The following is a 27,930-nucleotide window of genomic DNA, read 5'->3' on the forward strand; positions in this document are numbered from 1 at the left end:
TTAAAACTGTAAAGAGAGAAAAGAAAATTAAGGAAGTTGGAAACAACTTATGATGGGGAATAAATTATATTACTTTGTAGTTTTTTTAAAGATAAGATAGAAGTAATGCAAAATAAATAATACATAGAAAAATGTATAAAATATGGGGATTAAATTTTAGAAACATGTTAATACAGGAATTATTAAAGAGCTGGAAATGCTTAATCAAAATTGCTTAGAAACTAATACTTTTGGACTCCCTCCTTCTCTGAAGTCTATCAATCCTGTATCTATCTATTCTTGGACATATTAAAATTTGGTTTCATCTAGTCTAGTGATTTACTGCTAAATTCTAAAAAGACAAAAAGCCTTGTTAATGCAACATTTTATTATTTTCATTCAGTGATCTTGTTACCAGCATACCTCAGCCTTCAGTAATAGAAAACAATCTGTATTATTTAAATACAGCCACTGGGTGTCAGAACTGCACTGCAAGAGTAATAAACAGAGTTTATGCATATATCCTGCCTGACTTAAGCATCCATCTATACCTAGTTTACATATCTGAAATTTATTTTCTAACTATATTACATTCTGAACTAATTGAGTCTTGGTGCTCTTCAAGGAAGCCCCATGTAGAGAGCATTGCAATAGTCCAGACGGAAGTGACGAGCGTGAGTGACTGTGCACAAGGAATCCCGGTGCAAGAAGGGACGAACTGGTGTATCAGGCAGACCTGGTAAAAGCTCCCTGGCGGCTGTCAAATGCTCTTCCAACGACAGTCGTGCATCCAGAAGGACGCCCAGATTGCGGACCTTCTCTGTAGAGGCCGATGACTCGTCCGCCACAGACAGCGATGGCCTCAGCTGATTATACCGGGACGCCGGCATCCACAGCCACTCAGTCTTGGCGAGGTTGAGTCGGAACCTGTTTTCCCCATCCAGACCCGCACGGCCTCCAGACAACGGGACATCACCTCAAATGAACCATTACTATGAGAGAAAAACAACAAAACACAATCTGCTTCAAATAGCAGCAAAATTTTTGTTGGGATAGAAGAGAGGCTGGGCTGAGACAAGCTGAAACACGTGTTAACAAATGGGATCATGACCTATTGGTTAAGATATATAAGCTTTAACACTGCAAATAGCAACATCATCTTTCCTGCAATTGTAAATACTCTGCAGCTGAGTCAGAAATAAATCAGCTCAGCTGGTGAAATAAGGCAATGGCTTGAGATCACACAGGTGCAGTTACTTCTGGAGTGGTGAAAATTCTGGAGTATGTTACAGTCTTTTTATTCTTTAAATGAGGACTTTTTAAAAATGTTTCTGATATTAAATGGTAAATTTAATAGGAATTTGCTCCTGCTTTCCATTTATTTTTACTGTATGTAGCTTTAAAGCATTGTAAAGAATTTTCTTTGCCTTTAAATACTATTTTGGCTGAGGCATCAGCCAATCAGCAACGTGCTTGTTCCCGCCCAAACTTCCCTCCTAAAGTCCAAATACATAACAAAACCCCCACTAGGCCAGTACTGCACGGTGAAACAAAAATGTTTTCAGCTCGCGTCGAAAGGTCCGAAGATCAGGGAGTTGACGGATACCTGGTGGTAACTTGTTCCAGAGGGTTGGTGCCCCCACAGAGAAGGCCCTCCCCCTGGGCGCCGCCAGCCGACATTGACTGGCCGCCAGCACCCGGAGGAAACCCTCCCTATGGGAGCGCACTGGTTGATGGGAGGTCGCCGGTAGCAGCAGGCGGTCCCGTAAGTAACCCGGTCCTATGCCATGGAGCGCTTTAAAGGTGGTAACTAACACCTTGAATTGCACCCGAAAGACCACCGAAAGCCAGTGCAGCCTGCGCAGGAGAGGTGTTATATGGGAGCAACGAGTCGCTCCCTCTATCACCTGCGCGGCCACATTCTGAACTAATTGGAGTCTTTGGGTGCTCTTCAAGGGAAGCCCCATGTAGAGAGCATTGCAATAGTCCAGACGGGAAGTGACGAGAGCATGAGTGACTGTGCACAAGGAATCCCGGTGCAAGAAGGGACGCAACTGGTGTATCAGGCAGACCTGGTAAAAAGCTCCCCTGGCGACGGCTGTCAAATGCTCTTCCAACGACAGTCGTGCATCCAGAAGGATGCTCAGATTGCAGACCTTCTCTGTGGGGGCCAATGACTCGTCCCCCACAGACAGCGATGGCCTCAGCTGATTATACCGGGACGCCGGCATCCACAGCCACTCAGTCTTGGCGGGGTTGAGTCGGAGCCTGTTTTTCCCCATCCAGACCCGCACGGCCTCCAGACAACAGGACATCACCTCAAATGAACCATTACTATGAGAGAAAAACAACAAAACACAATCTGCTTCAAATAGCAGCAAAATTTTTGTTGGGATAGAAGAGAGGCTGGGCTGAGACAAGCTGAAACACGTGTTAACAAATGGGATCATGACCTATTGGTTAAGATATATAAGCTTTAACACTGCAAATAGCAACATCAACTTTCCTGCAATTGTAAATACTCTGCAGCTGAGTCAGAAATAAATCAGCTCAGCTGGTGAAATAAGGCAATGGCTTGAGATCACACAGGTGCAGTTACTTCTGGAGTGGTGAAAATTCTGGAGTATGTTACAGTCTTTTTATTCTTTAAATGAGGACTTTTTAAAAATGTTTCTGATATTAAATGGTAAATTTAATAGGAATTTGCTCCTGCTTTCCATTTATTTTTACTATATGTAGCTTTAAAGCATTGTAAAGAATTTTCTTTGCCTTTAAATACAGATTGTATTGAACCAAAATAGATGCTTGCTTCATCATGCATTTTCATCAGATTTTGCCTCCAAATAAATATAAACAAAATGCAGAAAGGATGGGTTATAGCTCAATGGTATTGGATATGCTTTATATGCAAAAGATCTTAAATTCAATGTTCATTTAGAACAGAGGTGGGTTTCAGCAGGTTCGGACCAGTTCTGGAGAATCGGTAGCGGAAATTTTGACTAGTTCGGAGAACCGGTAGTAAAAATTCTGACTGGCTCCGCCCCCATCTATTCTCTGTCTCCCAATTCCCAGCTGATCGGGAGGAAATGGGGATTTTGCTGTATCCTTCCTCTGAAGTGGGGTGAAAATGGAGATTTTACAGTATCCTTCCCCTGCCACACCCATCTAGCCACACCCACCAAGCCATGCCACACCCACCAAGCCACACCCACCGAACTAGTAGTAAAAAAATTTGAAACCCACCACTGATTTAGAGCAGGGGTCTCCAACCTTGGTCCCTTTAAGACTTGTGGACCTCAACTCCCAGAGTCCCAGCCACAAGTCTTAAAGGGACCAAGGTTGGAGACCCCTGATTTAGAGCCAAAAAAATATTGGGGAGAATTGCTGCCTGTAAATAGGCAAGCTTTTCCTAACATAGTGACATCCAAAGGGAGACATGTGTTTTTATATTATGGCATTATGGCCACTAGCCCCTGGGTATGAAGAGAGCAATATTCCTAAAATTTTCCACATTAGTCAATATAGTTGTAAAAAAATAGAAAATAAATGTGAGCAAGTCTGTACTATTGTTTTTAGAATAGAATAGAATAGAATAGAATAGAATAGAATAGAATAGAATAGAATAGAATAGAATAGAATTTTTTTATTGGCCAAGTGTGATTGGACACACAAGGAATTTGTCTTTGGTGCACATGCTCTCAGTGTACACAAAAGAAAAGATACATTCATCAAGGTACAACATTTACAACACAATTGATGGTCAATATATCAATATAAATCATAAGGATTGCCAGCAACAAAGTTACAGTCATACAGTCATAAGTGGAAAGAGATTGGTGATGGGAACTATGAGATTAATAATACTGTAATTACTGTAATACTGTAATAGTAATTTTAACATATACTACTGTATGTCTTCAGCCACTGCTATTTCCCTTGTATCCAAGTAGCACTGACTCAAGGAGTTTATTTTTTTAACATTTTTATTAGCAAATCTGAGAGACAACAACAGAAATCAGGTCGATGTCCTGTGTTGCATTATTTTATATGTCCCAGGAACAGTAAAGCCGCAAGCTGTTATTTGTCCAATCTCTTCATAATCTTAATATGCATAATCATAATGGTTCTGCAACCCAACAAGACAGACACAGACTTCAGAGGATAATTAGAACTGCAGAAAAAACAATTGCTACCAACCTGCCTTCCATTGAGGACCTGTATACTGCACGAATCAGAAAGAGGGCTGTGAAATATTTACAGACCCCTCACATCCTGGACATAAACTGTTTCAACTCCTACCTTCAAAACGATGCTATAGAGCACTGCACACCAGATCAACTAGACACAAGAACAGTTTTTTCCCCCAACGCTAAACTAATAATCCCCTCAACACTGTCAAACTATTTACTAAATCTGCACTACTATTAATCTTCTCATCGTACCCATGTCAGGGCTAGTTGATTCGGCAGGTGAGTTGTTACACACTCCTTAGCGGATTCCGACTTCCATGTCCTTCCACTTATGACTAACTGTTGCTTTTATCCTTATGATTTATACTGTAATTGTTTCCCGATTGCTTAATTGTACCCTATGACTATCATTAAGTGTTGTAAGTGTTGTACCTTGATGAACGTATCTTTTCTTTTATATACACTGAGAGCATATGCACCAAGACAAATTCTTTGTGTGTCCAATCACACTTGGCCAATAAAAAAAAATCTATTCTAATTTAAACCAAACTAAACGGACCTTAAAGTACCACCAGATATGTTAGTATGTACTAAATCACCTTTTTTTTTACTTCTAAAAAAAGGACAGTGGTAATATTTCAAAGCAATATGGTGAAAAACAGTATCAAACACTTTATTTTAACACTATGTTCCGTAATACTCGCTTCTCATATTTTAAATCCCTCAAACGCATTTAGGAACCAAACAGCCTCCTCAAAGGAAACAACAGAAACTGCAGGTTGAGGCTTCCAGTCGCCTACCGATGTTTTTTAAAGAAACTACAATTCCCATAATGCTTTCTTAGACATGCGCTGACACGCGCAAGACGAGAACGGAAATGCGTGCGTACTCCATAAGACCCGCCTCTCGCCATCGGACGCCATTTTGCCGCCGACTTTCACCCGCCATACGACGGTGCTTTTTTTCTTAAAGGAGAAGCGACAATGTTTTTTTTTTTTAAATCCCCTGCAAGTATGAAACACCAAAAACTGCGGTCGATGTGAAAACGAGGAAACAACTTTCTGGAAGGTACCTCCTCTATCCGTTTCACTCTTGAAAATAGAAGCTCGGGGATACCAGACCGCGGGGCGTGTTGTGAGGAAGAGGAGGAAGAAGAGAAGCGAGGGGGGGAGTGCTACGGCAATAAGACGAGCGATACTTCTAGTTTTATTGCGGTGATTGGGGAGCAATAAATGTTCTGGAGTTCGAGGTAAAGCGCGTGGGACATTTACAAACGCCTTCTCAGCAGGGCAACGGAGGGCATTTAATTTGGCGCGCGGGAGGTAACTGTTAAAACGGCTCAGTTATGCGAAGCGCGCGCCACGGTCAGAATTCCGACAGCGCACCCGCCCGCGCGCGTCCCCGGTGAACTTCGCCCGCTGATTGGCCTGGAGAGAACCAGCCCGGCTTGCTGCTGTTATTGGCTCGCCTGGGGAGAGAGGTTGGGTGAAGGTGTGTGTCTTTGCATTTCTTTCCTGATTGGATGACGCGGAGCGCTCTTGCAGCCTGCTTGAACTCCGAACTTGCTCTTGATTGGCCAAAGTCACGTGAGGGGCTGGAGCTCCGTGTAGAGGCGGAGTGAGCGCCGGGTGCTGCTGTCAGAACCGGGGGGTGAGCCGCTGTTGGGGCCTCCTCCGCTAGCTGCTCTAATGCCGGGGGCGCCCGAGCAGACGGAGACCCAGGAGGAAGAACCACAGCAGCAAGAGAGAGAAGAGGAACGGACTCCGCCTCCTAGCGGCCGCCGGCGTCCCCTGCCCCCTCCCATAGTCTCCGCCGAGCAGGGGGCGGAGTCTAGCGGCAGTCGGGTGCTCCGTGGAGGTCGGGAGCGCGGACGAGCGGCAGCCGCGGCAGCGGCCGCCTCCCGCCGGAGAAAGGCAGAATATCCGCGTCGGCGCCGAAGCAGTCCCGGCGCTCGGCAGAACCAAGAGCCGGAGGAGTTGCCGCCTGCACCCGGGCTTGAAACTGGAGCGCCGCCCTCACCCGCTGCACCTTCTGGGACTACCGGGCGAAAGGCAACGCCACGCAGCTTGTGAGTACCGAAGCCGCTTTGGAAGGTAGAAAGTTTTTGCCTTTAGTAGCCCCGGTCGCAGTCTGTGACTTTCGACTGTAGCAACTTGCAAAAGTAGGATTTAATACTGACTTTTCTCCGCTTATATAATAGAGAGGCCGTTGCCTTCCACGTTTGTTGCAGGTTGGGTTGTTTAGAACGGGTTTCCAATCTTGACAACTTTAAGACTTGTGAACTTCAACTCCCAGAATTCCAAAGCTGGCTGAAGTATTCTGGGAGTTGAAGTCCACAATTCTTAAAGTTGCCAAGGTTGAAGACCCCTGGTTTAGAGGAGTGTTGATTGGCAGGTACCTTTTAACTGAATTCTTGCACCCTAACTGAAAGTTGTACTAAATTTCTTGTTCTCTGAATGAGTTTTTTCCATAGGCGTGTATGGCTCAGTACATATAACGTCAATATTTTACCTTTTATCTACTGTAGTAAGTTTTAGAAAACTGTTGGTGCCTGATTGTATAGCTCTAACCAATTTTCAGTATACCTGTATGCATCTTTATTCAAAATAAGTTCCATGTATCTAATAAAACTCAGAGTGAATAATCCTAAATTTAGATTTTAGATTAGAAATAATCTAAGTTTTGGGTGGGGAGTATTTTTTATTAATTTATAATATAAAATTCAAAAGAAAATAGGAAAGGGGAAGGAAAAAGTGTAGGAAAAAGAAAGAAAAGGCATTGACTTTGGACTCCCTTTTGTGTATAAGGGTGCATAAGAATAAGATAACAAACTTCAGCTTTTTACTTTTACATAATAGTATAAACTAGCCATTTCTATAATAACAAAGCTATCTAATTGGTAAAACCCAAAATCAAAGTTTCTATTTTTTTCCACCTCAAGTACGAAGTCCAGAAGCAGTTTCCAAGTAGAAACAAAAGTAATTGTATTTTTTTTCTTTAATCAAAGAAGTCAGTTTAGCCATCTCTGAACTTCAACTTTTGCAGCCATTCATGGATAGGGAGAATATTAGAAAAAAGATTTACATACCTATTATCATATTTTAATTTTGTTGTATTATAAGACAGGTAAGCATCCTTGATTTGTGCAGGCCTGGCTTCTAGGTGTATAAATGTATGAGTGACTAGAAAAATACATATTTAGGAACTTCTATAAGCATCTACATCTTAATATTGGGCATTGTATTAATTCACATTGTATGTTTAATTTCTATTTCAGGTCCTTGGATAAAGCAACAGTGAAAGGTAAGATTTAAATTACCCAACTGAAGGATGGTGGATGGTGATTGTTAAGATACATCATCAATGGTCAGGAACTCTGAACTTGAGATAATTGGATGTGAGCACTTTTATATTAGATTGGAGTGTAGAGACAAGCTTGTGATCCTGCTAATGCACTAATTTGCCATGCTGCTGATTGAATCCCTCTCTGAGCGTGAGGTGGAGGAGATTTTCATCATCCATTGCCATGATCAAATAATGCCTTCATCCTGTTACAATCCCCCCCCCCCCCAAAAAAAAGTAGGTGGAAATGTCTGTGCATTTTATAGAGTGAATGTTGCCAAAGCCCCACCCACCTGCCAGCCCCCACCCTTCGGCCTCTGCCTACCAGCAATTTGCCTCCTTGCAGCAAACAGCAAACATCCTGGTCAACTTCAGCACAGCCTGATTTAGCACGAGCAGCTGATTGGTGGTTGGCTCTGCCTCCTAGAATACCACTGATCAGCTGTTTCAAGCTGCAGGGATCGTCACCGCCCATCACCGTTGCCACCTCTCGGTGCCTTTGCATACCCCATTTTCGGTCCATTCCAGGTGGTGGGGATCGCCACCTGGATTCCTGTCACCTGGAACTGGCCAAAAATGGGATGCGCAGAGGCCAAAAATGGGGCGCACAGAGACCGAAAACAGGGCATACAGAGGCATAGGTGGCAGCGGTGCTGGCGCTGATGGGTGGAGCTGATGGGCAGCAGCAATCCCCACAGCCTGGAACAGCTGATTGGAGGTTGGATCTGCCTCCTGGAATATCACCAATCAGCTGCTCGTGCTAAATCAGGCTGTGCTGAAGCTGACCAGGCTGTTTGCTGCAAGGAGGCAAATTGCTGGGATGCAGATTTTTTTTTCTTGTTTTTCTCCCCAAAAGCTAGGTGCGTCTTATAGTCTGGAACATCTTATAGTCCAAAAAATATGGTAATTGGTTTCTAGCAGATGCTGGGGAGTTTCCTGACACTCTGGAAAGTTATTCCATTCCCTGCTTGATACATAACGGACAATAGGAGTCACTCCAAGCTTAGACAGTGTTGCTTTGAGCTTGGTTGCCACCATCCCTCTGGCAATTGATTTCAGTTGGCAGCTAAATATTCTGCAGCTCTTTGGGAAGTGAAGTGACATCTGGAGGAAATGCCAATGGAGGAAAACAAGAAGCCAATCTGATTGAGCCTGGATATGTGCCCATGTTCAAGCCTACACTGTTTCAGTAAGGAAGGCAAAACATGCTTATTTCTCCTCCCTTATTTCATCAATGGACTGTCATTCAGAAGCCTTATTTAAAGCAATTCTTTTCTGGGAAGAGACAAGATTAACATCTCACATCAGGCTGCTGTGAATAATTTGCTGATAAATTGAATCGGAATCTTTTAATAATGAGTATGGCACCATGTTATGAAGTTTGGGACTCTTTTTGGTCTCTGATATCCAATGCCTACTTCTTGCCCCTTGCCCAACCTGACTGTTATGAGGTGTGGAGCAACCTGAATCCAGAAAATTGTCAATGCTGTTTCTGAGGAGGAGATTTCTGTCCATGTTGAGGTAGACTAACTGAACCCGTTTTAGTCTAATTTCAAGACTGGACATGGGACAAACAGGTTCTTGTTGGAATTTAGATGAGATTAGTGCACCTCTCTTCATTCTTTTGGATCTCCTAGTAATCTTTGATGTTGTCAACCATGGTGTTTTAGTGAAGTACTTATGGAGTTTTATAATTACAATCGGAAGTAGTTTTGTAGTGTTTCTCCTTTATTTGTTATAGGTAATTTCAATTGGAGAGGGGTGAGAGGTCTGGTGCCTCTGTTTTATGGTGTACCACAGGTGTTGGTCCTCTCTCTCATACTTTGTAATATCTGCACAAAGTCTACTAGGTTAGGTCATCTCAGTGATTCAGGTATGCTGATGACATCAGCACCATTGCTATAGGCCAGGGCAGTGGTTCTCAAACAGTTTGGTCTCGGGACACCTTTACATCTTTAAAGATGATTGAGGACGCAAATTTTTTTGGTTAAGTTTATAGCTATCAATATTAACTTTATGAGAAATTAAAATAATTTTTTAAAATATTTACTTACTGGACTTTGTGGACCCCTAGGGCACCCAAACCCTACTTAAGAACCACTGCTGTGGGAGAAATGCCATTGACACCTTGTCCAGTGCTAGGAGGCAGTAAAAGTCTGGATAGGAAAGAACCAGTTAAAGCTGAATCCTAGTAAAACAGAATTACTGTTTTTGCATTCTCTGCTCTGGATTCTCTGTTGATGCTAATGTTGTCTCTAGATAGACAGACATCAGCCTTGAAAGAGATCCTCCTTAATGCATGCCTTCTTCTCAAACAGCAGATACACTGTAGACTGTGACTAGAGAAAATTACCTGGGTTTGTGTGGTGCACTATTTTATTTATTTATTTATTCATTTATTTATTTATTCATATTTTTATACCGCCCTTCTCCGAAGACTCAGGGCGGTGTACAGCCAATAAAACAACAGAAATCCTAAACAAATTAAAATACTATAACAATTTTAAAAATCTGATTCAACCGCTGTATACTTAAAATATTAGCTAAAATTTTTCAGAAGCTAAAACCCTATTAAAAACCCGCTAAAACCCCCCATATTAAAATCAATCAGGCCAGCCCCGCTTGGTGAAAAAAGAAAGTCTTGAGCTCGCGTTTAAAGGTCCAGAGATCAGGGAGGAGACGGAGTCCCACCGGCAGCTCATTCCATAGAGCCAGGGCCCCCACAGAGAACGTTCTTCCCCTGTGGGCCGCCAGCCGACATTGGCTAGCCGACGGCACTCTAAGAAGGCCCTCCCTGTGAGCGCGCACTGGACGTACCGGACAATGGGAGGTAACTGGCGGCAGCAGGCGGTCCTGTAAATATCCCGGTCCAATGCCATGGAGCGCTTTAAAGGTGATAACCAATACCTTAAAGCGCACCCGGAAGACCACCGGCAACCAGTGCAGCCTGCGCAGGAGAGGTGTTACATGGGAGCTATGAGGGGCTCCCTCAATCCCCTGCGCGGCCGCATTCTGTACCAGTTGGAGCCTCCGGGTGCTTCTCAAGGGGAGCCCCATGTAGAGAGCATTGCAGTAATCCAGACGGGAAGTGATGAGGGCATGAGTGACCATGCATAACGAGTTCCAGTCCAGGAAAGGGCGCAATTGGCGAATCAGGCGGACCTGATAAAAAGCTCCCCTGGCGACGGCCGTCAAATGGTCTTCTAAAGACAGCCGTGCGTCCAGGAGAACGCCTAAATTGCGCACCGATTCCCTGGGGGCTAACGATTCGCCCCCCACAGTCAGCAATAGGGTAATCTGATTGTGCCGGGATGCCAGCATCCACAGCCACTCCGTCTTGGATGGGTTGAGTCGGAGCCTGTTCGTCCCCATCCAGACCCGAACGGCCTCAAGACACCGAGTCATCACATCGACGGCTTCGTTGGGGTGGTTCGGGGTGGAGATGTACAGTTGAGTAACGTCAGCATACAGCTGACAGCTCACCCTGAAACCACGGATGATCTCTCCCAGCGGCTTCATATAAATGTTGAACAGGAGGGGTGAGAGAATCGACCCCTGCGGCACCCCACAAGTGAGTTGCCTAGGGGTCGATCTCTGCCCCCCTGTCTTTTGCACCCCTACCTGGTAATGAAGGACCCAGGTACAATGATTTCCTGATGACTTTATTGCAATTGCTTTAATGGACAACTGGTTCTCGCCAACACTGAGAGAATATTTTGCAAGTCCTTTACTGGTTACTAGTGATCTTCCAGGTACAATTTAAGATGCTGGTATTGATCTATAGACAGCCAACTTGGTCTAGTGGTTAAGGCATGAGGCTAAAAATCAGGAGGTTGTGAGTTTTAATCATGCCTTAGGCATGAAGTCAGCTGGGTAACCTTGGGCCAGTCCCCCTCTCAGTTCTAGAAAAGCAATGGCAAAGTACTTCTGAAAAACCTTGTGAAGAAAACTGCAGGGACTTGTCCAGGTAGTCATCAGATATTGGGGAAAAAACAATAACCCTGACTTCTTAGCTTTGGCATTTACAGGACTGTTTCTCCAACTCCAGTGGCCTAATTTATTGTCTTAACAGCAGCCTAATCTGGTTGTCATAAAATTATATTGACAATATAAGCACTCCTCACTTTCCAGCTACTCATTTAGCAACTACGTGGAAACTATGGTGCTGAAAAAGGAGATTTATGACCACACTTTAAAAGGAGATTTATGACTCACACTTGTGACCACTGTATCATCTCCATAGTCATATGATTACAGTTTGGGTATTTAGCAATTACTGCACATTTATGATGGTTGCAGCATCTAGCAGGTGCCTTTTCTTACCTTCATAGCTAGCTTCTGAAAAGGCAAGTCAGTGGGAGGTTGCAAGTTGCAGTCAGGTGATAGCCTTATTTATGACTGGTGATTTGCTTAATGATCACAGCTGGAATAGTAATTTGAAATTAAATGCCTCTGTTGTAGTTGATTTCAGGAAGACTTTAGTTTTGTATACAAGTAGTCCTCGCTTAATGACCCTTTGATTAGCAACTGTTCAAAGTTATGACACTGAATAAAAGTAACTTTTATTCAGCAACTAGCACTCATTGTTACTATCACAGTATCATTGCAGTCATGTGATGACAATTGAGTGCTTGGAAACCAGGTTCCGCTTACAACAGTTGTAGTATCCTGAAGTCATATGATTGCCATTTGTGACCTTCCCAGCCAGTTTCCAACAAGCAAAATCAGGTCACAAGTCACGGTTAAGTTAATCCTTATGTCTTAACTATAGCAAAAAAAAGAGTCATAAAATCAGGTCCAGTCACTTAATTGCTACACTGCTTAACAATGAATTTTCCAGTCCCTTTTGTAATCATAAGTTAAGGACTACTTATAAATACTTATTTGCTCTTGTTTATACTAGTATAAACAATTATAAATAATTATAAACAGTTCAGCGGTTCGAATCCCTAATGCCACATAACGGGGTGAGCTCCCGTTACTTGTCCCAGCTTCTGTCATCCTAGCAGTTTGAAAGCACGTAAAAAATGCAAGTAGAAAAATAGGGACCACATTTGATGGGAAGGTAACAGCATTTGGTGCACCTTTGGTGTTTAGTCATACTGACCACATGACCACGGAGATGTCTTCGGACAGTGCTGGCTCTTCGTCTTTGACACAGAGATGAGCACCACCCCCTAGGGTCAAGAACAATTAGTACATATGTGCAAGGGGAACTTTTACCTTTTTATACTAATAAGGGTTATCAGCAAATCGAAAGTCTTTTTCTGAAAAGCAAACATTCAGGAAACCAATATAGAAATTAAACATATTTTACCTAAAAACAAAACTTCCCTTTTTATGATCCTGTAATCCCTTAAATTGAGGTAGAGTTGGGGCGACTGGATGGAGCTGAGTGTTTACTGGTTGGATGCCCTTCCTGACACCATGTGGAGTTCACATCTGCTGTTACCTAGGATTCAACTCTCAGCTTTCAAGTGGAAGGCGAGCATCTTTACCACAAAAGGTCTCCACACAGCTCTTTTTATCTAAAAAAAAATAGTGAATAAAAAATAAAAAACTTTTTGTGGAGGTTTTTTTTATTGTCTGCAGTATGCTGCAATAGTATTCAGAATCAATTTTTTATTTGTTTTTTGTAGCACTGTTGCGATGCATGCCTTCATTAGAGTGGGTAAAAATTTAGAAGTACCTTAATTATGACCTTGAATTTTATTACATCAGATTCATAGGTACAGGAATTTGGTACAATTGACAAAGTTGTATTAGAATGCTATGTCCAGTCTTGGTTATATTTAGGTAAGAAAAAGGTGTATAAAATAGACTATTCCTTTTATTTTAAAATTAATAACTCCTGTCTTCTTGATTAAATATAGTCAATTAAAACATTTGTGACAATTATTCTGAGTCATTTTTCTCAGAATATTTAACAGTGAAGCCTCTCTTGTTTTGTGAATTATGATCTGGACAACATAGGCTAATAGGATCTGAAACTACTAGCTGCTCTGTGGGACAAAGCTCTGAAGAGAGGAATAAGGCCTTTGTAGATGGAATTTTCCTTCTTTATCTCTGCTATTACAAATTGCCCTGTTAGGAGCCTCCTAAAAGACTGTTTGTTCTTCAGAAACAGACAAACAATTTACAAGTTTAATGTTTATTTAATGTTTTACCTTGATGAACGTATCTTTTCTTTTATGTACACTGAGAGCATATGCACCAAGACAAATTCGTTGTGTGTCCAATCACACTTGGCCAATAAAAATTCTATTCTATTCTATTCTATTCTATTCTATTCTATTCTATTCTATTCTATTCATTCCATTCTAATTCTATTCTATTCTAGTCTATTCTATTCTATTCTAATTCTATTCTATTCATTCTATTCTATTCTATTCTAAAAAAAAAAAAGAGAGAGAGATAAATACTTCTTTGATCTGTTTCAGCTCTTTGATATTAAAAATTCAGAAATTTCCTTTGTTGATCCAAGTGCATTTTATATATATTTATATCACAGATCCCAAAGAAGAGACAGAAGAGAAGGAAGTTTCCACTACTACGGCAGCTGGCGCCTCAGTCAATACAGCTAAACCCAGCCGGGGTTGGCGTAGCAACAGGGCAACTACGACTATTCAGCAATATGATGCAGAGAATTCCCGGAGTTCCAGATCAAAGACTGGGTCCCTGCAACTCATTTGCAAATCAGAACCAAATTCAGACCAGCTAGAATTTGGTATGGTGTTCTTTGTTACTGGGAAATAAAACAATAGTATTTTCAATTGAGTCAGTATAAAACTTATAATAAATAAATATAAATAAAGTTACACATGTTCTATTGTCCCACAAAGAAGACTGTTAATAAAAAGATAATTTTGGTTAATCACATGCAACAGAATATACTCTAACACTTTAAAAGCAAAATTACTCACTGAGTAGTTTATACATTATCTTACTATTATATAGTCATGGCCGAAAGTGTTGGCACCCCAGAAATTTTTCCAGAAAATCAAGTATTTCTCACAGAAAAGTATTGCAGTAACACATGTTTTGCTATACACATCTTTATTCTCTTTGTGTGTATTGGAACAAAACAAAAAAAGGCAGGAAAAAAAGCAAATTGGACATAACGTCACACAAAACTCCAAAAATCAGCTGGACAAAATTATTGGCACCCTTAACTTGATATTTGGTTGCACACCCTTTGGAAAAAATAACTGAAATCAATCGCTTCCTATAATCATCAGTAAGCTTCTTACACCTCTCACCCGGAATTTTGGACCACTCTTCCTTTGCAAACTGCTCCAGGTCTCTCTTATTGGAAGGGCACCATTTCCCAACAGCAATTTTAAGATCTCTCCACAGGTGTTCAATGGGATTTAGATCTGGACTCATTGCTGGCCACTTCAGAACTCTTCAGCACTTTGTTGCCATCCATTTCTGGGTGCTTTTTGACGTATGTTTGGGGTCATTGTCCTGCTGGAAGACCCAAGATCTCGGACGCAAACCCAGCTTTCTGACACTGGGCTCTAAAGTGAGACCCAAAATCCTTTGGTAATCCTCAGATTTCATGATGCCTTGCACACAAGGCACCCAGTGCCAGAGGCAGCAAAACAACCCCAAAACATCATTGAACCTCCACCATATTTCGCTGTAGGTACTGTGTTTTTTTCTTTGTAGGCCTCATTCCGTTTTCGGTAAACAGTAGAATGATGTGCTTTACCAAAAAGCTCTATCTTGGTCTCATCTGTCCACAAGACATTTTCCCAGAAGGATTTTGGCTTACTCAAGTACGTTTTTGCAAACTGTAGTCTTGCTTTTTTATTTCTCTGTGTCAGCAGTGGGGTCCTCCTGGGTCTCCGGCCATAGCGTTTCATTTCATCTAAATGTCAATGGATAGTTCGCACTGACGCTCCCTGAGCCTGCGGGACAGCTTGAATTTCTTTGGAACTTGTTTGGGGCTGCTTATCCACCATCCGGACTATCCTGCGTTGCAACCTTTCATCAATTTTTCTCTTCTGTCCACACCCAGGGAGATTACAGTGCCGTGGGTTGCAAACTTCTTGATAATGTTGCACGCTGTGGAGAAAGGCAAATCTAGATCTCTGGAGATGGACTTGTAACCTTGAGATTGTTGATATTTTTCCACAATTTTGGTTCTCAAGTCCTCAGACAGTTCTCTTCTCTTTCTGTTGTCCATGCTTAGTGTGGCACACGCAGACACCCAATGCAAAGACTAAATGAACTTCTCTCCTTTTTATCTGCTTTCAGGTGTGATTTTTATACTGCCCACACCTGTTACTTTTCCCAGGTGAGTTTAAAGGAGCATCACATGCTTGAAACAATCTTATTTATCCACAATTTTGAAAGGGTGCCAATAATTTTGTCCAGCTGATTTTTGGAGTTTTGTGTGACGTTATGTCCAATTTGCTTTTTTTCCTGCCTTTTTTTGTTTTGTTCCAATACACACAAAGGGAATAAAGATGTGTATAGCAAAACATGTGTTACTGCAATACTTTTCTGTGAGAAATACTTGATTTTTTAGAAAAATTTCTGGGGTGCCAACACTTTCAGCCATGACTGTATTTGTCTTGATCTTGAGCAAAAATTTCCTGTATTTCAATTTAGACTTTAATACAGTAGCATATCAATCAATATATATTTGTAAGTATTGATATATAGGTTGATCAGATTTTTATATCTAAATATGTTTCTTTTTTAGAAGTTACTGAAGAGCATTCATCTCCAACTAGAATCAGGTAAGGAATTATACAGTGGCTGGAAGTTTAGGATACAAAATGCCTTGGTTTATAAGCAGTAATTTTTAAACTATAAAATTATCCTTGAGTTGAACTTAATTCTTGGTGACTGATTGGGGGCAACCATGTAGTTTTCTGAGCAATATTGCAGAAGTGTTTTAGGATTGCTGTCTTCTAAGACAGGGCTGTCAAACTCGCAGCCTGCAGGCCGGATGCATCACCTGCTGGCCATGCCCACACCTTGTTTAGTGAAGGCGGGGAAGGTCCCAATATGTCATGTGACGCTGCCATGACAATGTGAGTTTGACACCCCTGTTCTAAGATGTTCTTTAATTTTTGAATATAGTTTATGGTATTTATTCTCTACCCAAGTAGTAACCAGACATGATTTCTGTTTTGCTTCCACGTTCAGACACACCAGGTGGTAGGAGGAATTTAGTTCAGTGCACAAAATTGTTCAGTGAAACTTAGTTTTAATCTTTTGAAGGGAACTGGTATTTGCTCCTAAATGATTATTAAATACAAAAGTATATCATTGCTGCAATTTAGGGGGTGTTATCAATTTGCAAGTAATATAAAATTATATCATTTGTGGCAAAATGTCTATATGGAGATTCTCAATCATCCAGGCCACGGTTGTCCCAAAGGTGTTTTTCCAAAAGGCAACTGCACTTCCTTGGTTTTTTTGTTTGAAAACATTTTGCTTCTCATCTAAGAAGCATTGGAAAAAAGCACCTTTGGGATCATATGTGGCAATTTTTGTCATATATTGATGACATGCAGATTGTCGCAGAAGTAAATTTCATGGAATGCTTCATCCAAAATACTTTGCATTCAAGAACTTTCTGGAAGCTGTCAAGATCATAATTTGGTCAGTTGCATTTGAGGAATGCTAAATGGGGTTCCATTAAATTGAGTCTTCACTTATATAATAAACATCTGTTAAAGTAGTGAATAGATTCATTGTAAGGGGAAGAACTTGGTTGCAGCATATACAGCCCAGGAATTTATCTTGTTAAAATGATTTAAAATAGTAGTTTTATTTTTCTCTTGCCTGGGTCACCTTAACAAGAGGTGTGCTGTAGCTTGTCTTGAATAACCAGGTAAACACTTCACTTCCTGATTTAGAAGAATGGTTGTTTTTAACTCTAGGATGTAGCTGTGTGTGTGTGTGTGAGAGAGAGAGTGTGTTGTAAACTTCCGTGTCTACATATTTCCTCAAGGGAATCCCAGGAATGAACTTACAATCGAATGAATTCTCCTGCAGGACTATTGTAGAATCATTGTAGTTCAGTTTCATAGGAACTCTAGTGTCAGATTTTCTCAATCATAAATGTGACTGTTTTGAAACTGCAGAATTGTTGAGCATATGCCTGGTGTTCTCTGAGAAAGCTTATTCTCTGGAGTCCTTGGTGCTCTGAGCTTGGTGGTTTTCATGCAGATCGTTCATTATCCAGCTTGGTAACATCTCTGTTGCTAAAAGAAAGTGGGGTTTGCAGCAAAGAGGATTCTATAGGACTCTAGAGTTCAACCCTGAGTTGTATATATTCTTTGGTATTGAAATCTTATTCCATTATACCTGGATCTTGTTTTTTTATACGTGTTGGAAAAAATGTCCAGAAAGATTCTGGTCTGTGTTCTAGTGGCACTTGCACTATAATTGACCACAGTCATCTGATATCTGTAATTATATAAATTTTCTGAGCTGATGACAGACTCAGTTTTGTTTTCAGGGCCTAAGTTGTTATCCAATATTTTAGTAATACAAAAACTATGTCCTTACAGTCTAAAAAAATTGTTAGAAAGTAAGGTCTAAATGTTTTGCTTATATTTAGTATAAGCAGAACATTTTATATTAATTGAACTGTTGCTAATATTCCTTAGTAGATGAATATGTTAACATGTCCTTTGTAGCACATGTTTTGGAAGAGATTGGTTTGCATTAATAGAGGATTGGAGATCCATACAAAATTGCCTCTTACTCAGTGTACATAACTGAAAAAAATTGTGAGCAGGGGTTATAAGAATAGACATCTTGTAAGAAATCTTGACTGTTTTTTATCCACAAGCGTTTAATTTACAGTAAAATTGTATTTGGTATTTTCTTTCTCATTGTCAAGTGATGAAGAAGAAATGCTCATCAGTGAAGAAGAGGTTCCCTTCAAAGACGATCCCAGAGATGAAACTTACAAACCCCATTTAGACAGGTGCTCTATTTTATTTTCGGTGAAGAGAGCATTTGTATGGTCATTTCAGAACAGGATGGGCAGCAAATAAATTATTGTCAATCTAGCCTGTTGCAATAAACTATCTCACGGCTAGAACTCTTAGTATTCTGTTATGTTTCTGCTACTATGGGCAAATAGACTGTTGTTAAATAATTAAGACTAGGACTATGCTTATTTAAAATTAAAAAGATATGACAAACAGCAAAAAAATTCATGTTGAAGAACTGTCTGAAAACTTCAGTGTGACATTTAACTTGAATATTTATCTAGAAAGTATTTATGTTCTTGGATATGTAATATGTAATGGTTATCTGCAGAGATGTTCCAAAGCAAAGAAAAAAAACTGGGAAGGGAAAAGAAGAAAAAGAAAAACAGAAGGATATTAAAGTGGAGGTGGAAGTTAAAGAAGAAAGTGAGTTTCGAGAAGATGAGGATCCGCCTAGGAAGTGAGTATCCAAATGTTAGATGCTGTGAATTAGAGTGTAGCCAGTCCTGTTGCTCTCAGTAATACCAAGACTTTTAAAAGAAACTAAATATAGGGATAGTCCTTGTTGGGCAAAACACCCTTCAGTTCTGAGATTTGCTAGGGAGCCAAACTGTTCCATATTATAGAGATACTGTACTGGTACAATGAATCTCCAGTATGTAGGAAGTGATATACCTGGTTGATTGAGAATTAGATACATTAGAACAGGTTTTGTGCACATGAAATAGATCAGTGGTTCCCAACCAGTGTGCCGCGGCACTAAGGGGTGCCGTGAGATCTTTTGAGGGTGCCGGGAACTTTTGAGCTACGGAGATTTTAAATATCTATTTCCTTATAAGGGTGCCGGGAACTTTTGAAAGGCTTTCCAAGGGTGCCTCAAACAAGAAAAGGTTGTGCCTCAAACAAGAAAAGGTTGGGAACCACTGAAATAGATGGTACATATTTACAAAAATAAAAATGAATTGTATAGAAACTAGTTTCTTATCCTTGTGTTTTCTTTAGGGGTGAATTTTGTATATTTGTGTATTGTATAACTTAAAATTTCAGTTACATATCTGTAGTTATGCCTTCATTTTCACATTTCACTTTCTCTTGATGTTTCAGGAGAGGAAGGCGGAGAAAAGATGACAAAAGCCCACGACTTCCTAAAAGAAGGTAAGTTGTTTTTGTATGGCTTAAAAAGATAATCTAGTACAAACCCATTTATCTAATTAATGATTATTTAATAATATGTTCATCTTTAAAGGGCCTTCTCTTGCTTTTTCTTAGTTTTGTGTGGAAGTAACGAAAGGAAACTTGAGATAGGAAATAGATGTTAGATGTCTAGTTCATCAGCTATTTTCAAAAAAGCCATACCTAGGGTGATACCTTCCTAAACTGCACTGCAACCCTACATCCACAGATCTTTCAATGTTATGAATATAGTATACTTTCAAGAATTATTAAATTCAGTAATTTGTTAGACATGGTCATCTAAGGGGAAAAAAAGAAACTATACAATTTATTACACCTGTAACTAAATTCATTGCATCAAAACTGTGTTGAATAAAATAAATATAGCAAATTCTATAAAGTTGATAGCAAGCCAGCAATTTAAAGGGATAATAACATTTCTAGAAGTTCTGATTTTCACAATTTGTTCCCAAGAACTATATTAAGCTGTGTTTGACAACTTAAACTTCTAAAGAAAGGGCTGAGAAATGTGTGAAACAAAATATAAGCAGAATACAATATTATTTCTTACAGTGGATTTTAGAGATTCCACTTATTTTAAATTACTTGTATTTAACATGTATTATATATTAATGATGAAATTAAACCATTTAATATGGCTTTTAACACTACTGAGCTCTCGCAGTACACAAAACTATTATCTGGCATGTACGTTAGAAAAGATACTGTGTTGCAGGTAGTCCTTGCATAATGATCAGTCGCTTAGTAACAGTTCAAAGTTATGATGGACCCTCTAATAGCTACTTATTACTTGTTCTGGAGTTGTGACAGCTGCACATTCCCTCTACTGGTGAGGGACTACAAAATGACTACATTTTAGGCGTATGGCAACTGGCTCCCTTTATGGCTGGTTGCAGGTGACTGTGATTTACGACTTTTTTGCTGGTTTCTATTAAACTTTTTTTTTTTAAAAAAGTAATAAAATCAGGTCTGATCAGGTGGGTGCCTCAATTTACAACTGTCATTCCTTATGATGGAAATTCCAGGCTTCTTTATGGTCTCAGATTGAGAAAAACCTGTATATTTATAACATTTGTCAGAGTTGTGCTGTTTTCTCTTTGTTACTCATCTGTGTGCATTTTAGGAAGAAGCCTCCAATACAATATGTACGTTGTGAAATGGAAGGATGTGGCACAGTTCTTGCACACCCTCGCTACCTACAGGTAACAATAATGTTTACGAGCAAAGGAAGGAAAAAGAGATGCCCTTCTTTGCTCTCTATAAATTTCTTTTCTTATGCGAACTAGCCTAAAAAACATTGCAACAAATCTCTGATGCTCCAAATTCTAAATGCTCCAAATCCCAAATGCTTGTTTCATACCATGGCATGACTTAACTTTTCAACCCTGTTCATGATTCTTTCTCTTGAAATGCTGAGTTGTAACTTATTTATTCTGGCTACGGCTCAAGGTTGACAGTCTTCCATCCTTCCAAGATTAGTAAAATGAGGACCCAGATTGTTGGGGGCAATATGCTAACTCTGTAAACGGCTTAGAGAGGACTGTAAAGCACTATGAAGCAGTATATAAGTCAATATGAGTGATATTGCTATTGCTGATTTTTTCATAATCTTTTGGCCTCTCTTTTTCCCCCCCTCTGCTATTACATTTTATTAATTTTATTATCAAATCCCGCATTACCCTATGCAGCATTTCTTGCTCTTCTCCTGTTTTGACATTAGTCATTCGTTATGACTAATGGATAATTATGGATAACCCTTCATTAGCCACCCTATTCATTATGAATATTCTTTTTTCTTCATCTGTTTTTCTTTTGCATTTGAATATCCCATAATTTTTCTTGTGCTTAAATACATATTTCTTTTGCAATTATTACTTAATGTATCTTCCTCTGAGTTCTAGACTTCTGGAAACTACTTTTTATTCTCATAGTTTCAATATTCTCTCATCTAAATCTTATTACGGAATCTAGACTCAAAAAAAATTCACAGGGACAAGCATCTTTTACCTCACTACTAATGATCTTCATTGTTAGATTTTTTTTAAAAAAAACTTCATTCAAATTTTATTTTGCTATTTTCATTGCAGTTGAATACTCTTTCCAAATCCATTTCCTTCGTGTCCTACATATCTGTGATTTTTACTTTATTAAGTTCCCTTCATTTATATTTAAGGATTTGAATTTTTAATATTCTTTCAGTGTTCTTTGTTTTCTTAGTAGCTTTTCTCATTTTCTGCATCCATTGAAAACTTTGCCACTAATCTGACCAATAAACAGAGCCTTGGATTTACTGACTTCTCTCTCTTCTTCCCCCCCCCCCCAACTCTTGTTGTTTCTCCCTGCACAGCATTGCAAAAAACAAAACAAAACCAGCCTTCCATTCTTTTCTTTTAGCAAAATTCCTTTCTCTGTCATAATAATCGTTTACCTTGACATTGCAATCTTTCTGGTCTTTTATCACACCTTCATTCACTCACACACATCTCACACAGCACTGAGTCAGTTTGGTTTAATGGTAAAGGTGCTGGCTTAGAGTCGAACAAATATCTATATTTTTAAAAGTGAGATAATAATCACAAATACAAAGACCTGCAAATAGAAGCAGAATACCTATAGCGAAAGACAGCTAGTGCCAATAGTAATAGGTGTTTTGGGTGTAATTCCTAAAATCTCCAAGCACCATTTAAACACCATTGGCATTGACAAAAATCACCATCAGTCAATTGCAAAAGGTAGCTTTACTTATAACAGCTTACATTCAGTGATGATACATTTAAAATTCTTAAACAACATCTGCCTGTCTCAAATCCTTGGGAAAGGCTCAGCTGGATATAAATACCAAATCCAGTTTAAATATCTGGTTGACTGACTGAGCATAATGGAATTCTCATTATTTTGAATAACTTCAATTCTTACATCCCTAGATTGCTACTCATCCTCTCACAGATCCTGCATTAACTTCTTGTCCTAATCTTCAAAGAATATTGCAGTTATACCCTTTTTTCTCTTTTGGCACCTACAATTTTTACCGTAATGGAAAATTGTCCCTTCCCCTCTCCAACAAGGGGGAAATGGTAAATGATTCTTTAATTAAGAAAATGGTAATGGATATATTGGGCCATAGTGCATTTACAGTAATAAAGTATTGACTTTATATTCTATAATTTTGTATTGTGCCTAGTTATAGGTACATGGAAAATAAAGCCATTGCTTTTGTTGTCTCTGTGCAATTTTGAGCTCTAGACTTAATGGGCTATTAGGGAACAAATTACTTGGTCTTAAATTTTCCCAGAAGCCTTTGAATCACTCACCTCATCCTATAACTTTTTGTAGTATTTCCAAGTATTTGGGATGTTAGGCACTGGAATTTTGGGAAATCATGTGAGTGCTACAAAATGGATGAAATTGGGATGTACCCATTCACAAAATGGCTATTATAGGCACAATCAGTTAGAAAACAATCATGTTATAGTCATGGGACTAAAGGGAAATGATTCCAAAATTGGGATATTTGGTAGAGATGATATCTAAACCTTAAAACTTCAGTACTCTATATTTCTTATTCACTTCCTATTAAAAGAGCCAGTTTGGTGATTATGGCGTCAGGCTAGAAACCTTGAGATTGAATTCTAGTTCTACTTTAGGCATGAAGGCAAGTGGGTGATCTTGAACCAGTCACTTTCACTCACCCTTGGGAAACAGGCAGTGGCAAACTACTTGTGAAGTCTTGCCAATAAAACTTGGCCAGGAAATTGCCAGAAAATCAACATTAACTCAGAGGCCAAAAAAGAGGGGAAATGTTCCTATTCTACAAAATCTGTACACATAACATTTCCAGCATATGGTTTTTAAGTTCTTCATGTTTTAATCTGTATATTTATATTGAAATATAAGGTGGCTATTACTGTGTTTTCCCGAAAATAGGACCTTCCTGGATAATAAGCCCAATCAGGCTTTTGAGCACATGCACTAAAATACCCCCCCCCAAAAAAAAATAACCCCTCCCCAAAATTATTGAAATGCAAGCACAGCTGGTCCCAGCCATTTCCCCTGGTTAGGGTTAGGGAGACAGAGCTGGAATTCAGATAAGACAGCAAGAGGAACCCTGTCTGAAATAAGGCCAAGCGCTTATTTCAGGGTTCAAAAAAATATAAGACAGGGTCTTATTTTCAGGAAAACATGGTAGAATATTAAATGGGTTTACCACTTTTTTTGTATTAAGATCACAGATAATAAAAATACAGTGTTTTCTTTGTTTTCAGCATCATATCAAATATCAACATCTTCTGAAAAAGAAATATGTATGTCCTCATCCCTCTTGCGGAAGACTTTTCCGGCTCCAGAAGCAACTGTTGCGGCATGCCAAACATCACACAGGTAATATAGGTTGCAAAGAAAATCCCCACACTGTCTCTTTAAGGAGGAAAGTAAATTTCTTCTTGAATAGCCAAATCTTTAATTTAGATATGAAATGCAAAGTTGATACAGATTGCTTTATGACATACACAGATGTTGTTCTGTGGCTATATTTAAAATGAAGGATGCAGTTAGGATATTATACTGCTTCCAGTCTTCTAATATTTCCTTTCTTCATTTTGTTTAGCTCTGGTATAGATAAGAATAAGTTACACTGATTCTGTTACTCATAATCTAAGAGATATTATGCAATGAATTATTATTTGCAATTGTTATAAAACAGTACTGTATGTGAAATCAGGTAATTGGAGTAGACTGCTTATTTGACAGAAGTCACTTTTAACACACACACAAAAAAAGATCAGTTTTGACAAGGTAGGACCATACTGTCTATCTTCCTTGTTCTTTAATCTCCCTATTTCAAAATCTGAAGTTCCTTAAATAATATATGAAGAACTTGAAGGAATATGAACAAAAAGGAACGTAATTCCATTAAGATATGTACAGCTGCTTTTACCAAACAGGGTGATCTCTTGGTGTTGGCTTCAACTCCCATAATCCCATTGGTATATGAAAAGCAATGGTCCTACTGTGATTAAACAAAGAGCATTATGATCTTCTGTACCTTCATAGATTATGAATGAATGAATATGTGCTTTTGTTGGCACAATGTGGTAGAATCTCGGGTGGGAGGAGAGGGAGGAGTAAAGAGGCATGTCAGTGTGGAATTGCTCCGTGGGAGGAAGTATTATAGACTAGACTTATCTTTTGGTTCTCAAGGGAAAACAGCTAGTCTGGCAAGACTCTTGTAATATAGATGACTACAATACAGAACAATAAAAGAGAATATTTGTAGCTCAGAGTTGAAATGAGTTGTATCCTTGGTGCTATCTGAGATTCATTATTTTTTTGCAGACATTTCATTACCTAAACTAGGTATAACAACCAAGCTCAGAGAAATACCAAGGATGGCTCACTAAACTAAAGGAGCTGTGTGGGCCTATTCACAGAGTTCTGGTTCCTTATGCCTGACACACAGAATGAATAATATATATGATATTTCAAATATAATGAGAAAGATTTTAATTTATTTCCCCTTGGAGAATGAAGAAAAACTAGAATATATAAATCTCAAAATAAGAATGGGACTGTTTCCATAAGATTCTATTTGTATTTGAGAAATACTTCCTCATCACTATTAGAAAATATTTATCCTTTTAAACTATTATCCTTAATACTGTGATTAGGAACATGGCAGATTCTTTTTGAATAGTTATGGATCTGGATTAGATTCAGGTTTTGATGTAAAATACTATGTGCCACTTTACAGATCAAAGGGATTACATTTGTGAATACTGTGCCCGTGCTTTCAAAAGTTCTCACAATCTGGCAGTTCACCGAATGATCCACACAGGCGAGAAGCCATTACAGTGAGTAGTGTCCTTGCTCTTGCCTATTTTTTTCATGAGGGATTAGACCAGCTGCTTCAATAATTTTTCCCTTTGCAGTTCTCAAATATTATTCTGATGAATAATGAATTGTCTTCTGCTCCTTCTCATTTTTCTGTAGATGTGAGATCTGCGGATTCACCTGCCGGCAGAAGGCCTCACTAAACTGGCACATGAAAAAACATGATGCAGATACCTTTTACCAGTTTTCATGCAATATATGTGGAAAGAAGTTTGAGAAAAAAGACAGCGTTGTAGCACATAAAGCCAAGAGTCACCCAGAAGTGCTTATTGCTGAAGCACTGGCAGCCAACGCAGGGGCTCTCATTACCAGCACTGACATCTTGGGTCCTGATCCAGAGTCTATTGTCCAACCCACGGATGGCCAGGGCCTTCCCCTTCTTCCAGATCCCATTGGAAACACCACTCCTGGAGAGTGCCTATTGCTGAACTCTGATGGGATACCTAAGGCCTACTGCAGTGGGGGTGACCGGGTCAACTTGATGGCTGATGGGAAAATATTTGTTGGCACTGCTAGTGGTGAGAATACAGAAGGGCTGGTCATCAATACAGAGATTCTTGGAGCTACCACTGAAGTTCTAATTGAGGATTCTGATTCTGCAGGACCGTAGTGGGAGAGGAGCAACGTGTATTGGAACAACTTGAACTTGTATTTAAAAAAGAATAAATGGGGAGAAGCAACTTATTCAACATAGAGAAACTAAACATAAATAAATTACTAGTCAGATAACTAAAGGACCTGCCCCCCCCCCTTCTGCCCCAGCTCACCCTTTTCTTGCAGAGTGGATCACTACACTACATTTTTTTTAATGTTTCCTTCTTGGAGAGGAATGTTGCCTTTACAGAGAGATTGACAAAGCAAAAGAATTCTTGCAATGCAGGGAAGGGAAGCAGCTAAGCCTCTCCCAGCCCTCCCAAAGTAAGCAAACTTCCAGCTTCTTGACCATATTGCAAGATTGAAAATGCTTATACTCTGGACCAATATTTCATTCTTGAAACTGTATTCTGTTCCTCCAGTTGTATCAACCTGTTCTATGCATTACTAAATTCTGACCCTTGCAAGCTCTTATTTTTCATTTTAGGGCTTGGGGATATAGCTTGGCACTTTAGAACCCCTCCTTAGTATGAGCTGTAAAACAGCATATTTTCCCCATATTTTGTATCTTCCCATCCATAAAAAAAGAGAAGGGATCTTGAAATGTTGGTGCTTGCTTTCTGAAAGAGGAGTGCCATCTTTCTATATAATTGCTTTGGTGCAAAATACCTGTGGGAGAATCAGAATGGGTGCTAGGCTTATAAAAGAAAACTTGCACTTTGTACATGTCTTTTTTTTTAAAAGTTGTGATGAATTCCTTATTTATTTGCCTTCTTAAAAGGGGTCTATTTTAGTTGCTGTCTAGAGAATGTTTTTGTTTCAAAACTGAACATCCTGTGTAAGGGATATAAAACAGAACGGGCTTCTTCAGCAATCCATGTTTAGGAATTCTTATTCAGTATGAGTGAAGGAAATCCTTGTGGAGCAGGATAGGTCTTGAACACCCTCTCTAGTGAACTGTGAGGCTCCTGTTTGCTTCAGCATTTATTGTTTAAGGATGTAATGGCTGTTCAAGAAAGTCATGTCATGTATTCCCTCACTAACCATCCGACTATTTGCTCACTTACACTGTGATGCTTTTCTTTTCTCTCTGACGTTGATGGGCTAATGCCATTAACAGGAAGCTTTGCCTTGAAGAAGTTATATTAACTGCTTTAAAAAGCCTTGGCTGCTAACATGCTCTGCCTCGTGAGACTTTGATATAACTCTTCAAACTTCATTTAGGGACATTATTTGATTTAGAGTCGTCATAGCACCAGCTTTACTCAGCATAATATCCACTGTTCTCAAATATATGCAATAGTTTCTGTGGAATTTGACTATCACCAGACAGGTCTAGATTTGGAGTGGGATAGAGTTTTAAAAAACATGGAAATACCTTAAAGATATATTTATCACATGATTTACATAAACTCTTCACTGTTACCTGAGAGCTTATGATGTTACAGTAATACTATTAATGACCTGATATTTTCATGTGATCAAGAAGTAAAATGAATTTGCAATTTAGATTTTATTTTGGAGCTGTATCCTGTATAGTTCTAATCCCTGCTGGATAGTGCTGGCTGGCATTAATTGCAATTATTCCCAGCGGATCTTTTTACAATGCTAATTATCTGGAAGGAAGACTTATAGTTTGTTTGTTACATTGAAGCCAAGAATCAACAGGGTCTAAACTGAAGCAGTTACTGCAGTTCATTACATATTTTCTGTGATGCCTGCCTGCCTGGCTGGCTGGATGCTTGGCAGCCGTTCAGATATATAATGTGTAGGTGGCATTG

The 27,930-nt window shown here is 39.5% G+C and overlaps 1 protein-coding gene across 1 annotated transcript; it reads left to right on the forward strand.

The window, feature by feature from the left end:
- The first annotated feature begins 5,092 nt into the window (after positions 1-5,092).
- ZFP91 (ZFP91 zinc finger protein, atypical E3 ubiquitin ligase) lies at positions 5,093-26,921 on the forward strand. The gene is made up of 11 exons (XM_058196992.1): positions 5,093-6,237; positions 7,447-7,472; positions 14,023-14,238; positions 16,225-16,261; positions 18,382-18,468; positions 18,807-18,935; positions 19,580-19,630; positions 20,793-20,871; positions 23,932-24,046; positions 25,416-25,515; positions 25,655-26,921. The coding sequence occupies exons 1-11, from the start codon at positions 5,858-5,860 to the stop codon at positions 26,163-26,165; spliced, it is 1,731 nt and encodes a 576-aa protein (XP_058052975.1). The 5' UTR covers positions 5,093-5,857; the 3' UTR covers positions 26,166-26,921.
- The last annotated feature ends 1,009 nt before the right edge of the window (positions 26,922-27,930 follow it).

The sequence above is a fragment of the Ahaetulla prasina genome, chromosome 1, assembly GCF_028640845.1.
Source record: "Ahaetulla prasina isolate Xishuangbanna chromosome 1, ASM2864084v1, whole genome shotgun sequence".
Taxonomy (NCBI): domain Eukaryota; kingdom Metazoa; phylum Chordata; class Lepidosauria; order Squamata; family Colubridae; genus Ahaetulla; species Ahaetulla prasina.

Excerpts from the sequence above, each read along its gene's own strand:
- ZFP91 (XM_058196992.1), top strand. The coding sequence starts at position 5,858 with ATGCCGGGGGCGCCCGAGCAGACGGAGACCCAGGAGGAAGAACCACAG. Across the intron at positions 6,238-7,446 it reads AAGGCAACGCCACGCAGCTT|GTCCTTGGATAAAGCAACAG; the intron begins GTGAGTACCGAA and ends TTTCTATTTCAG. Across the intron at positions 25,516-25,654 it reads ACAGGCGAGAAGCCATTACA|ATGTGAGATCTGCGGATTCA; the intron begins GTGAGTAGTGTC and ends ATTTTTCTGTAG.